This window comes from Sturnira hondurensis, unplaced genomic scaffold (genome assembly GCF_014824575.4).
Source record: "Sturnira hondurensis isolate 20B ecotype Veracruz unplaced genomic scaffold, ASM1482457v3 Scaffold0002597, whole genome shotgun sequence".
Classification (NCBI taxonomy): Eukaryota; Metazoa; Chordata; class Mammalia; order Chiroptera; family Phyllostomidae; genus Sturnira; species Sturnira hondurensis.
The window spans coordinates 416,888-430,586 of record NW_028075228.1 but is presented as its reverse complement, the minus strand read 5'-3'; the positions used below and the strand labels follow the sequence as shown (position 1 = coordinate 430,586).

The 13,699-nt window shown below is 38.5% G+C and overlaps 1 protein-coding gene across 3 annotated transcripts in view; it reads right to left on the bottom strand.

Moving 5' to 3' along the window:
* The window catches only part of LOC118982944 (zinc finger protein 14 homolog), a 28,598-nt gene extending 15,514 nt beyond the window's left edge, over positions 1–13,084 (bottom strand). Inside the window, exons 1-4 of one of the 3 annotated variants that reach the window (XM_037040119.1) lie at positions 13,022–13,084; positions 12,723–12,860; positions 7,475–7,547; positions 4,383–4,509 (exon numbers count right to left, since the gene is read on the bottom strand). In XM_037040119.1, coding sequence (XP_036896014.1) covers positions 4,383–4,509; positions 7,475–7,483 — 136 coding nt within the window. In that variant the 5' untranslated portion in view covers positions 7,484–7,547; positions 12,723–12,860; positions 13,022–13,084. Of the gene's footprint in view, positions 1–981; positions 1,296–4,382; positions 4,510–7,474; positions 7,548–12,722 lie in introns of those variants that run through there. The other 2 variants (XM_037040118.1, XM_037040120.1) reach the window with 2 other exon arrangements.
* Positions 13,085–13,699: the final 615 nt, after the last annotated feature.

Sequence of the window (13,699 nt, the reverse complement as noted above, 5' to 3'; positions counted from 1 at the left end):
AGCTACTTTGCATATCTGAAGAACGTGGCCAGTGTTTTAGTAACGTTAAAAGCTGTGCCTGCTCAGAACCAGAGAGATGGAGCTTGGAGGAACCACACAGGGCTGGACTAACAATGGCAGCTGAGAAAGGCAGAAGAAATCTGACTACTGGCAGGTGTAACCCAGGGTGGGAGGAGTTGGAAATGAGGTTACAGAGGAAAATCTGTGCCAGGATTTAAACCCATGCGGTTGAACTATGGTTTTTGGAGTGGAGAGGGGGCTCACTCTTAACCATGCAGCTGGAGAAGGAGAAGCCTTTTGACCAGGCAGCAGCAGTGCAGGGCCTTGGCCACACAATTGGAAAGAATGCAGACGGACTCCCACTGGCCCACCATGAGGAAGTGCCACACGGTTTTATATTAAGAAGGGGAGCCTAGCCACGCTATGGACTTCTATTTTCTTTTCCTGCAATACAGTACCTCTGATTGGCCTGGTTTGGCAAAGGGAGGCAAGATTGTGTGGGTATTTGTTGGTGTTTTAAAGGCACTTTGGGATTTAATGGTGACATCCTGCCACTATTCTGAACCTGTACAACTTTTGAATAAATAGTTCCTTTCCTTTTTACCAAACTCTGACATTGAGAGGCACAGTTTTTACTGGTGGCAGGCAAAAAGAAACCATAGGAATAGAATCTAGTTTGGAGGGGTGGGGGTTTCTGTAACACTATCATTCTAATCAAAACTACTATCATCTTCTATTGTGACAAAGGAAATAGGCTACTAATTGGTCTTCTTACTGCCCATCTTGCCCCTACTCAATCTATTTTCCAATGTAATAATTATAAGACACATCAACTCATGTGATTCCTCTTCTTAAAAATTTCCAACTGATTTCTATCCCACTTAAAAGTCTCATGCCTTCCCCTATAATATATACACCTTTACATGTTATAGCCCTTGCCTGACTTTCTGAATTCATCTTGTTCTTCTACTTTTCACTTACCTTTTGAATAATCATCCTCATCACCCTGGCCTTCCTGCTGTTCCTCAGACATACAGGGCTTCTGTCACCCAATCCAAGGCCTTGGCATTTGGTGTTCTCTCTATCAGGACTGCTCTTGATCTAGATATTCCCATGGCCTGACCTCTTTTTTCATGTCACCACTCTTACATCACCTGCTCAAAAAGCCATTTTCTATTCCCTTGTCTTCTCACTTTTTTTTTTGATGATACTCAATATCTTTATTGCATAATGGGGATAATATAATGTTCTGTTTTTGAGTCTTTTTTTCAATTGTGGGTTGTTGACATAGTTATGTTGACATATATTAACTATTTAATAGTTAATAGTTATAATATAAAATATTATATTATTATATTCTCACTTTTATTAATAGTACTGTCACTACCTAACAATATTTATTCATTTACTAGTTTACGTAATGTCCTTATTCCTATTAAAATGTAAGCAACATGACTCCTGGGACCTATCACTCCTGTTCACAAATGTTCCACTAGTGTCTATGGTACAGAGCACTCAAGTATTTGGTGAATGAATAATAACTGTATTTTTAGGAAATAAAAGATATAAATCAAATAATCAAAATAGAAGTTGTAAAGAAATTAAATCATATAGAGATATTGCTATGGACTGAATTGTGTCCTCCCCCCAAATTCACACAGTGAAACCCTGATCCCCAATGTAACTGTAGTTGAAGACAGTGCTTTTACATTGTAATTTAGGTTAAATAAAGTCATAAGAATAAACTACTAATCAGATATAACTGGTGGTCTTATAAGAGGAAGACAGAATTATACTGATTAAAATTTTAATATTAAATCAAGCTTGCATTTCTGGGATAAACCCTACTAGACCATTATTTTTATGACTTAGACTTGATAAAATACCATTTTGGCCTAGAGTTAATTATAAATTGAACCAAATCTGAATAGAAGGACATTTGGGCTCATAATTTCATGTCATATTTTTCTATTAAGCAGGACTCTTCATTTCTAAACTAGATGTGATTACATTATTGGATGAAGGAAAGGAGCCAGGAAGGATTGTGAGGGAAAGGACAAGAAGACACTACCTTGGTGAGTGAGGCTTAGTAGGCATGGGAAAGTCATTACTTCAGGTAATAGCCATTACCTGAATCTGATTTGGTAATATTTTGTTAAAATTTTTATATCTATGTTCATAAACAGTATGGGCTTGTGATTTGGGGGTTTTGGTAAAAGCTTTATACAAGAGTTATGTAGTCTCATAAAATGAGTTGGAAGTTGCTCTTTCCTTTTCTACAGAAATGTGTGTAATACTGCTTTAATTTCTTAAATATTTAATAGAATTCACCAGTGAAACTGTCAGGGCCTGACATTTTCTTTGTGGAAATATTTCCACAAAGGAATATGTAGCAATAAAATTAATTCAATTACTTTAACAAATATAAAGATTGTCTATATGTTTATTTTAAATTATGTGTTAGTTCTAGTAAGTTTTACTTTTCAAGGAATTTTTCAATTTCACTTAAATCTGTCAAATTCACTAGCAGAAAGTTATTCATGGTATTCTTTTATTAGTCTTTTAATGGCAACAGGATTTGAACTGAAAACCTCTCTGTCATTCCTGACAGTAATTTATGTTGTCTTTTCCTCTTGATTAGTCATGCTTACTGTTTAACAACTTTGCTGATCTTTTCAAGAAATTAACTTTGGTTTTACTAATTTTCTCTACGTCTTTTTTTATTTTGTTGATTTCAGCTTTTAAATTTATTATTTTTTCTTCTACTAAGCATAGTTCTCTGAAATGGGAGAGAAATGAGAGACAAGAAAAAGAGAGGTGTAACAAAGTTTATTTGTTAGTCTAGATTTAAAAGATTTTAATTTGTTTTCTAGGACTCAGGCTTTTCCTCCACAAGCAATGGAGAAATCCACAAAAACAAGGAAAGGTTGTGCCTTTGGCCTAACCTGCTTGGCTATTACCTTAAGTGATGACTTTCCTATGCCTGCTAAGCCTCACTCACCAAGGTAGTATCTTCTCGTCCTTTCCCTCACAATCCTTCCTGGCTCCTTTCCTTCATCCAATAATGTAATCACATCTAGTTTAGAAATGAAGAGTCCTGCTTAATAGAAAAATATAACATGAAATTATGAGCCCAAATGCCCTTAGATTCAGATTTGGTTCAATTTATAATTAACTCTAGGCCAAAATGGTATTTTATCAAGTCTAAGAGCAAAGAAATGCAAGAAGTTGAAGAAGACATTGAGATAACCTCAGAACTACAAGAATAGACACCAGACCATTAAGAACAGGCCTAACATGGTTGAAACTGACACAAGCTCTGTTGAGTGGCAGTCTTGAGTAATGGTTCAGGAACAAAATCTGGATTCAGACTGCCTGGGTTCACATACTACTTTTGTTGCTGTGTTTCCTTCATGCCTAAGTTTTATCATCAGAAATGAGGATAAAAATAGTATATTCCTCATAGAGTTGGGAGAACTAATGATATATAATGCTTAGAATAGTTACATATCTGCATATCATATAATATATGTGTACTAAGTATTAACTTTTATTAACACAATTTTGCTAAGAGGAGAATAAGAGGCTTGCTATGACATTCTTATAACCTTCTTAGAATACTCATTCACTGTTACAAGGAAAAGCCCTTACATTTTTAACTTTCAACTATAAAGTAGGTAGAATTAAGTGTCTGTTATAAGAAACAGAATGCATGCAAATATTTAACTGACCATTAAATGAATTTTGTGGATCCATTTCATATTATAAAAGTTCAATAGGCTCTGATTTTTAGAGCGATTCAGAACCCCCTTCTCTAGGAATTCTCCTTACAGGTGGATTAGAAATGAGTATTAGCCCTGGCTAGGTGGCTCAGTGGACTGAGCATCGGCCTGTGAATCAAAAGACCTTTGGTTTGATTCCCGGTCTGGGCACATACCTGGGTTGCCAGCCAGGTCCCCAGCTGGGGGCATGCAAGCGGTAGCACAGTTGATGTTTCTCTTGCACATCAATGTTTCTACCTCTCTTTCTCCCTCCCTCCCCACTCTCTAAAAATAAATAAAATCTTTAAAAAAAATGAGTGTGAAGCATCTATATTATTTTTGAGCTCAAATACAATGTGAAATCTGGTTTCTAGCAATTCAGAATCCAAATACATCCCCTTGGATATTAAAGAAACAAGGAAAGTACAAAACCTGAAGAAAATCTGAAGAACCCAGCATGACGGGAGTGATGAAGTACTAAATGGAAGGGCCTATTTCCAACCTAACAAAGCTTGCACCATTCCTTTGGAACAGAGAGACAGAATTCATCTAGTTTCTCAAAGCAAAGTCTGGAAATTGACAGTAGAGAATACCAATATAATTTGGAATAAATAAACTTACCTAGTGAAATAAAGTTGCTATAATTCTCCCACATTACATTCCTATATAAGTCCCTCTGAGCTGCATCCAGAAATTCCCATTCTTCCTGTGAGAAGTCTATGGCTACATCCCTGAATGTCACTGAATCCTAAAAAACAAAAACAAAAACAAAAAACCCCTCATGTATTATTTGAGAAAATAAATAAAATCTTTTTTAAAATGGAAAGATATGATATCAAGGATTTCACTGCAGAGAACTAGCCACATAGCAGCAAATATGGTAGGGCTGAAAACTTATGACATGCATAGGAGAAAGAAAATTAGTATCCCTCAAGCAGAGTACTACATCTCTTGAATAACCCTGTGGCTATAGATAAGATTAAATTTTAACCACATATATCTGGAAATGAATAAAATAACCCTCAAAAATCCCAATAAAACAAAACAGTGCACATAGCCTTCTGAAAGCTGTATCTCCACCACAAATTCTAAAGAAATATGAGGTCTTCTACCTTCTTTTTCTCTGAATAATCATGAAAAGTATTGATAACAATTTCTCCTGAATATATTAGAAAATCTCTAAGAACACAGACTCAAGTTCATCATAAGTCAAACTGTATATAATCACTTTCCCTGTTAGGACCAATTTTTTAGTAAACTTTAAAAATTTTGGTACATGGTAGTCCACATTTTAAATATATGAAATTCAGTCTTTTTTCAGTTTAGATGTTTTAATTCAACGCAATTTCAAAAGTCTTCCTCAAATATCACAGTCTATATTATCTAATACTTATTTATGCAACTGGGTAACTTTTCATTCCTTATCATCCATTGCCCCTAACTGACCACCTTTCCTCATTCCTGAGTTATAGGATACTGAATTGTGAAGACATCACTCTGGACCAATGGTTTTCAATGAGGAGTGATTTTACTACCCAGAAGATACCTGGCCACGTCTGGATAAAATTTTGATTCACAAGCTAGGGGAAGAGGTGTAAGTGTTACAGGCACCTAATTGGTAGAGGACAGGGATAACTTTAGATATCCTACAATGCAGAGGACACTTCCCTAAAATAAAAGATTCTCTGGCTCAGAATATGACTAGTTCCAAGGTTGAGAAACCCTGCTCTAGACCAGCACATCCCATAAAACTGCACAATGATCCTTGAGCTTTCTATGTGCAGTCCTGTTCTGATCACTCCTATTCATCCATTGAAAAAAAAGAGGGGAAACCTTTGCCCTAGATGGCAGGAGACGGCTGAATACCTGACATCAGAGAGATGGGATTGCCAGTAGTTTCTTAGTCACATACTCACAGCCCAGGGGAGGAGGACACCAAATGTCATGTAGGACCACACAGGGGTTACATTCAGGAATAAAGTGACTAAACAAAGTCTATTAAGAGGTAGTAAAAAGAGGGTGAGGTGTTCCTTGGTTCCCGCAGAAAGATGTGAGGAGCTTGTTTGAATAATTCTGAAGATTGGCAGCGGAGTACAGCTCTCACATTAAGGACTAGGAGGGGTGCTGATGGGGCTGATATGGGAACTAGCCAGGCAGGGAGTTTTTTCTGCTGGATGGCAGATACAGCTTGTGAGATCAGAATTCGTGGTTAGGACTTTGGAGGCTTGATAAAGATATCAAGGCAGTACAATCACAAAAGCCTCACATACCATAAGGTCTCAACAAATGCAGAGACTGAGACTAGCCAATGTAAATCTCATTTCATGTACTGGGGAGACTGAAGTCTATGGAGAAGTTTGGAGTCTTCCCGAAAGCAGTCAAATAGGATCAAATTCTCCATCATTAAAACATAGATCTTCAAGGAGAGTTTAAAACTAAGATCTCCTGTTTAATACCAATAATCCATTTTAACGCTACATTATTGACTAGGTACCTCTTTTCCCATCACTTTCAATCAAATAATTAGACTGCATTACACATCAATTTCAACCCCTCCCCTACTTTCCTATATCCTCTCAGTACAGAATTATATATAGTACAGAAGTGGTCAGTGCAGGGGTACTTTGGCTTTAGTATTTTCATTGTCTCTTTTTATGGAACTCATTTTTCTCACTTGATTTTTTCTTTCTCCATAGTTCTCCTGACCATTCTTCCAAATTTTCAGGAACTCCTTTTATACTAGGCAAAAACAAGCACTACATGTGAAGTACACTATTAAAATGCATTTCTCACATGAACGTTATGGCAGGAATGATTCATATTACGATGCTCTGATGTCTTCTTTATTAATCAGCAGCACCAGATATACACATCCCCTTTAATAATATTTGCGCGCACTTCAAAACATCTGCAGATGGTTCTGATAGTCCATCAACTGTATTTGGGATAAAACGAGACTTGCTGCACATTGCTTTTTGTTTAAAAATGTTGCATTGAACTATACAATTTCACATATATAAAGTTTTAAAAACAGGCAAAATTAATTTATAATATTTTAGATCAAGGTACAGGTTACATTTGGATTGGGTAGGTATGGAGTAGCTAAAAGGGGGACCTGAAGTGCTAGAAATATTCTCTCTCTTGACCTGAAGGCTGGAGGCATAAAAGTACTCAATTTTTAAAAGTTCATTTAGTTATACACTTACAACTTGTGCATTTTTCTCTATATACACTATCAATAAAAAGTTCAAAAACTTTTTAAAAATGTCAAATTGTGTGTTGGGGATATAAGTTTTTCCTACATAAAACTAGACTAAAAATCATTGTACTCAGAGAAATATACTTTCTCTGAAGTTTAAGTATTACAATCAAAAGTTTGTTCAGCTGGAAAGTGTTAATAGGGCAAATATTGTGCACAAAATGCCTGAATTTTTATCAAGCTTTTGTACCCTCCTATGAGGGTACAAAATCTGTTCTTGACAGATTTGGTAGATAGGAGATGGCCTACATAAATGCGGGGGAAAAAGGAGTACATGAAGAGGATACTGGACTATTTGTCCCCAACATTCGCAGGAAGGAGAGAAACTAGTGCAGGTTCTTGGATGGAGTTCTGTTAAAAAGGAAATTTCAGGGTAAGAAATTAGTATGTATGTATGACCTTGTAATTGACAATATATAAATATCTAAAAAGAGAGAAAGAAACATCAACTTACATGGGCCATGGTTTCAAACTGGTCAGTCCTCAAGATTCCTGTCAGAGAACTACAAAGTCCAGATACGACAAATCTAGAAAAAGAGAAAGAAGACATGAAACCAGATGTGTCTCAGAGCCCCCCAAATTACTTATGTTAATTAACATGAGCTTTTTTCCCTGCCACTCCTGCTTCCAAACTATTCCACACCACTGATCTTATACCCACACAAACTGGAGAAAAATTCAGACAGCAGGAAGAAATCCAAACCCTGAAGAAACCCAGTGAACAATGCTGAACTTGGTGTAGAACAACAGAAATTTCTGCGTGATTTCTGACTAGTTCCCCATCTGGCAATGTGGGCCCGACATGAGATTATTCAGATGTGTCCTGCGCAGTTCCTTCTCCCTCTAGCGTAGCTTCTCGGGGCCACAAAAGGACCATATCAATCAAAGAGAACCTCCTTCGAGCCCCAGGATTCTGCCTTAACTTACTAAACAAAGACTAAAAAACCACGCAGAGTGAGCCTGGAAGTTCCTGCCACTGTAAAGCTGCCTTTGCCCAGCCAGGGCAACTCTCTACTCTGTTTCCCAGTCAGAGGACTTCTCACACCCTGACATCCTTTGCCATGATGACAACGGCAGTTAGTCAAAAACTAACAGACATTGAGAACGTTGGGTTGATGAAGGGATTGTACACACTACTCACTGATCCTCAGCACTGTTCTGCAATGTACTTCTTCTCTCTATTCAAACGGAAACGGATGCTCAGGGCTCAAATAATTTGTTCGAATTCAGTTCTCAGATGCCAGAGTTTTGTTTTGAATCCACATTTCTTTCACTAAAAAGCCATCTCTCGACTTTAATTTTTGCCTCTGAAGAAAAGGATTTCCAATCTACTGAGAGAAACCTAAGCAAGAGCTTAGGTTTAATTAACTATAGAATAGAAATAACCTTCCAAAAGATATGAAACTTCACTACTAAGTAAGGTGATGTGTGTTAAAGCAACCAAAAAAAGTCTTTTACAGTCGCTGAGTTCATCAAGATACCTGCAGAAGTATGCTGACAGATACGGTTTATGATGAATAAAAGTGGAAATGAATGTAATTGGAGAAATGGTTAAACAACTGAAAATCATGCAAATATTAAAAAGTGATGATGTTGGCACAGGTTTGAGGAAATGGGTGAAGGTGCTGTGTTTAAAAAAAAAACACATGTGGCATTAAACTCTTCCGATGGAAAAAAAATCACACATATGCCTAGAAGTACCACTTAAAATACTTACAGTCACAGCCAGTGATACTCATCACCATATTAAATATAGTGTGAGCTAACCTATACAAATACTCAAAAAAAACCCCACTTTTCCAGTTCAAGGTTTTCTTCCTATCTTCTGTTAAACTAAGAAAAGAGCTTAGCATTCTCTAAAAACAGCTATTTTTTCCTGAGTGACTTTTTAATTTCAGCTTCCAATTCATGAACCAACTCTATGGTTTCATTTGCTCATGTATGTTGGAATACTATCTAAAAAGAAGGACGAAGACCTAGACTGATGTTTTTTAAGCACTGATTGCAGTCTCATGGCTGCCTCCTTTCCCATCTTCCTAACAAATGAGCTTATTTTGCTTCTGACCCAATCCTTCAGGCTAAGATACCTACGAAGCCCTACAACAGGTGCTGAATCTTCTTGTCCTACTAGTCTAATTTGCCATAGAATATCACTAAAATTAAAAATTTACAGTATAAATCTTACTGTATAAAATCCATTTCCCTCCACAGAAACTCTGTGGCCTCAGTATAACCTGGACTAGCTCAACATCAGGTTAATATCTCTTCCATCATGATGGATTACTAAGGAAGGAAGAATTTTTTTTTTTTTTTAATTTTATTTATTTATTTATCTTTAGAGGGGAAGGAGAGAGGGAGAGAAACATCAATGTATGGTTGCCTTTCATGCATCCCCTGCTGGGAGTTGGCCTGCAGGGAACCGGCCTGCAACCCAGGCATGTGCCCTGACTGGGAATCGAACCGCGATCCTCTAGTTCGCAGGCCCGCGCTCAATCCACTGAGCTACGCCAGCCAGGGCTGGAAGGAAGAATTTTTAAGTATACATAATGATGAGACTTGGTATACTGTTGTAATGACTAATACAGGCTTTGCTGTCAGATTTCCAGGATATAAATATCAGCTCTGACAGGTATTAACTGTGTGATCTTTGATGTGCTACTTAATTTTTCAGCCTTTTCTTCCTATGTAAAATGGTAATAATTATAGTTCTGTATCAAAGGGTTGTTACGTGGATTAAATACACATATAAAGCACTTAAAAGTAGCAAATAAAAATTTAATAAAGGGAAGCTATATATGAAGAATCCTATATACTCCTCTTCCTATAATACTAAAGACAATTTTTTTTCAAAAAAAAAAAAAAATGAGCTTCTCAGTCCTGCTTTACAATGCTAACTATTAAGTTTCAAAGCTTTGTGCTGACAGGCAACTCCTCCTGATTAACAAGAGTTTACAAAAGGTGGGGTATGTGAATAGACAAAGTAAAGTGGCAAAATCCTCACAATTTTTGGATTTGGGTTTAGGTGAGAAGAAAAAATATGAAATTACAACATAATAGTGGTAACTTAATCTCCTGAGCACTTATATGTCTCAAGCATTACCTGAGAACTTTACACGTTACTTCATTTATTCATAGCAACCCTACATAGTAGGCTCCATCATTATCCCTCTCTTCCAGATGAAGGAACTGTGACACCAAGAGATGAAATACATCGCCCCAAATTCACCCATTTCTAAGTGACAGGTTTAGGATTAGAACTCTGGTAATTTAGTTCCATAGCCCATACTATTGAGACTCTACTAAACTGCTTCGCTTTAAACCACATAAATACATAGCCTGAAACAAATTCATGGTATCAAAAACTTCAAACCTCTTCTCACATTTCTACTAATGTTTTTGCTTCTCTTCTACTAATACCCCCTTCCTTGTTAACACAGACCTCCATTAAAAACCAAACCAAATTAACACTTGTTAAAAGCCTCAAAGGCAGAAGACCCTGTCACTGATCACATCTCCTGCTTGGACCTTAGGGCAGTGGGGAAGATCAAAGCCACCTAGTATGAGTCCAACTAAACTAATCTCAACAAATCACAGCCTACACAGTAAACCTCTGCAGTTAGCCTTGCTTGCACACCATTCAATGGTCCAGAAAGCAGCAGCTCACAGGAGAAATTAAATGATTGCCAAATGTTCATGTGAATATCTACTTGAGGAGGAGGGGGAAAGATCCAGGTCACCAGACAGTTCAGGTGTAAAGCCTTACCAGCTAAACGCTACAATTTAGAGATGGCTGTGAATGCAGCCCAACACAAAATCATAAATTTACTTAAAATGTTATGAGATTTTTGTGTGTGTGATTACATGTCACATGTATTTAATGCATAGCCCAAGATAACTCTTCTTTTTCCAGTGTGGCCTAGAGAGGCCAAAAGATTGGACACCCTTGGACTACATGGAACAATCCTATATAGGCAGACTTATTTACTCCATTCCACAGAATTGAGTGAGGAAATTCCACAGAAACTATTGGAACGTGATGGAGGAGAGAGAGAGAGAGGGAGAGACTCTCTGGTAAAGGGCTGAATACCAACTGAAGGATTTTGAGGAAGAGGGGAATATTTCTGGAATGTTTGCCATCTCTGAGAAGAGAGTAGGAGCAGGTATTAATTGGAGGTTGAACACTACGATAAAACAAGAGTAGTTTAGCAATTGAGTATCTCCAGTAATAAAATAAAAATAGCAAAGTGGAGAGAAAGCTGTAATCTCTCAGAGAGAAAGTCATTATGGCATTTTACAGTTGCTGCAAGACTTGAGTAGGTGGCAGACAGTTAGACAGACATGAGCAGAGCAAGGATGATGAGCCAGGGACAAAAGGTCACCATGGCAAAAGCCCCAGGTACCTAACAATAGGCAAAACTGGGAAAACAAGGACCTTGCCCACAGGGTAACCTCTCATCCCCCAGAATATTGCTCGTCTTCAGTTTATACCCCCTTTCCTTTCATATCACCAGTCATGTGGTTTGGACCCTTTCCTGACCTTTCCTTCCTTGGCACGCTGCTATTCATGCAGCTTGGACTCCCTTAGGGGGGAACCCACAAGGGGGCCAGAGAATAGCCCATAAGCACTAAGCCCCCAGGACAATGAGGCTCTGACCTGTATCAAATACATCTAGGCCTCAGATATGTTTCAGCTCCAGATCCAGAAAAGCAAAAAACAAACAAACAAGCAAAAAAACCAGACAAGCAACACCATGACTGACATATTGACTGATGACCCCTACAATGGCATTGTCCAATCAGTAGAGCCCATGACCTTGAAAGGACACCTGTGGAAACCTGGTAAATGTTCTATGAGGACCCTCCCCTAAGACCTCCAGATGGGGGTCCTCAAGACAGAGGACCCTTGGCTCACTCTATGGAGCATCCTGGAGCCTTTCCCATTATCCCCCAGCCATGTTTTCCTTGACTCTTTCTCCTAAGCCCCAGTGGCCCCCCTTTTTTGCCTCTGTAACTTGTTTCCAGAGCCCATTTCTTCTACAGTTCACTACTTCTATCTCTGGGACTTTCTAAATAAACTTTCTCTTATAGTCCAGTCTTGGCTCTGAATTCTTTCTTAGCCAGAACTCAAGTACCAAGGTTGCTGGACCAAGGTCAGGTGTAACACCACCAGTCTAAAGAACACCTAGTGCCTTCTCCTTTCCAATGTTTCCTAATTTTGCAGCTGGTTTTATCTGTCTCTACTCTCCCAGCCTGATTAATGACGGATGGTTTTTCTCTTTGGAGTCCAACTTGATTTTCCCTTCTCACAAAAGCAAATATTACCATGTCGGAAAAAATAAAAATTACATATCATGGAACAAAGGGAAAACCAAAACTCACCTCAAGATGAATATGTATCTATTGACTTATATCAATAGATTATATATAAATTATATATATGATACATATCCTCTTTTCTCTCCCCTTTCCTAAAAATTAGCAGATTTGGGGAAGGAAACGGGAATCTGGAGACATTGAGCCTTTCTTGGAGCTCCGCCCAGGCTGGCTAACAGCCCTGCTCCTACATTTGCTCCCAACATCCACCACACATTTAAGCCTACAGAAATCTGGGAGTCTGGGGTAAGGCCGACACTTCCTAGTATCAGAAAGGCCAGAGTGCAAAGACCAGGACTGGACTCTAACTCTGAGTTCAAGGCACTTACCTTGGGAGGAAGCCCTGGTTAAGCTATGGTTCTGCAGTCTGCGTTGATCTCAGGACTGCATTTTTTTGAAGGCCGCCTTCACTCTGGAGTTCATACATTTACCACAGAGCCATTCTGAGCCACTGGATCTGTGCGGTCCTGAAGCGGAAGGGCAGAGGACCAGGACGAATCAGGACTCCCAGGGCCCCGTTACCGTCACAAACTCCATAATGACTGCAACACGGTTCACAAATATGCCAAGGCCCAATGCCCCCGCACCGCCCCTGAGCCCATTTCCTCAATGTCCACGACCAACTCACCTCTTCAGAAGACACCAGCAAGGAAGCCCTTAGACAACTACGTGCAAGAGGCCTGTGGGAAATGTAGTCTCTGGTAGGGAGGGCATGGTCTCCGCCCCCAAAGGACTGCCGGGCGTATGCGTAGGCGGGGCCTAGCGCCAGCACTTGAAGATGGGCTGGTAGGGGAGGGGCTTTAAGTTACGGAATTCGGTAACGTCAGTGATCCCAGGGTTGTGTTTGTCTCTGAAGAAAGCCCTACCAAGGTTGAGAAAATAGTCTTGGTTCCAGCAGGAAGCTAACACGTGATTTGTGTTAGGCACACAGACGTTAGACCTTAATCCAAAATTAGCCCTAAATATATAAAACAAAACTACAAAACTTTTAGAGAAAATCTGTGTGACTTGGGGTTTGTGAATGAGTTTTTAAATACAATACCAAAAGAACGGTCTGTTTTAAAAAATGTTAAACTTCACTAAAACTAAAAACTTTTCCCGTGTAAAAAACACGGTTAAGAGAATGAAAAGACAAACCATTGACTAGAAGAAAATACTTGCAAATCCATAGCTATATAATTTGAATCCAGAATATATAAAGAACTCTTAAAACTCAACAGTAAGGAAATAAACCATTTGAAAAATGGGTTAAAGCTTTGAGCACACATCTTACCATAGAAGACATACAGATGACAAATCAGCCTGT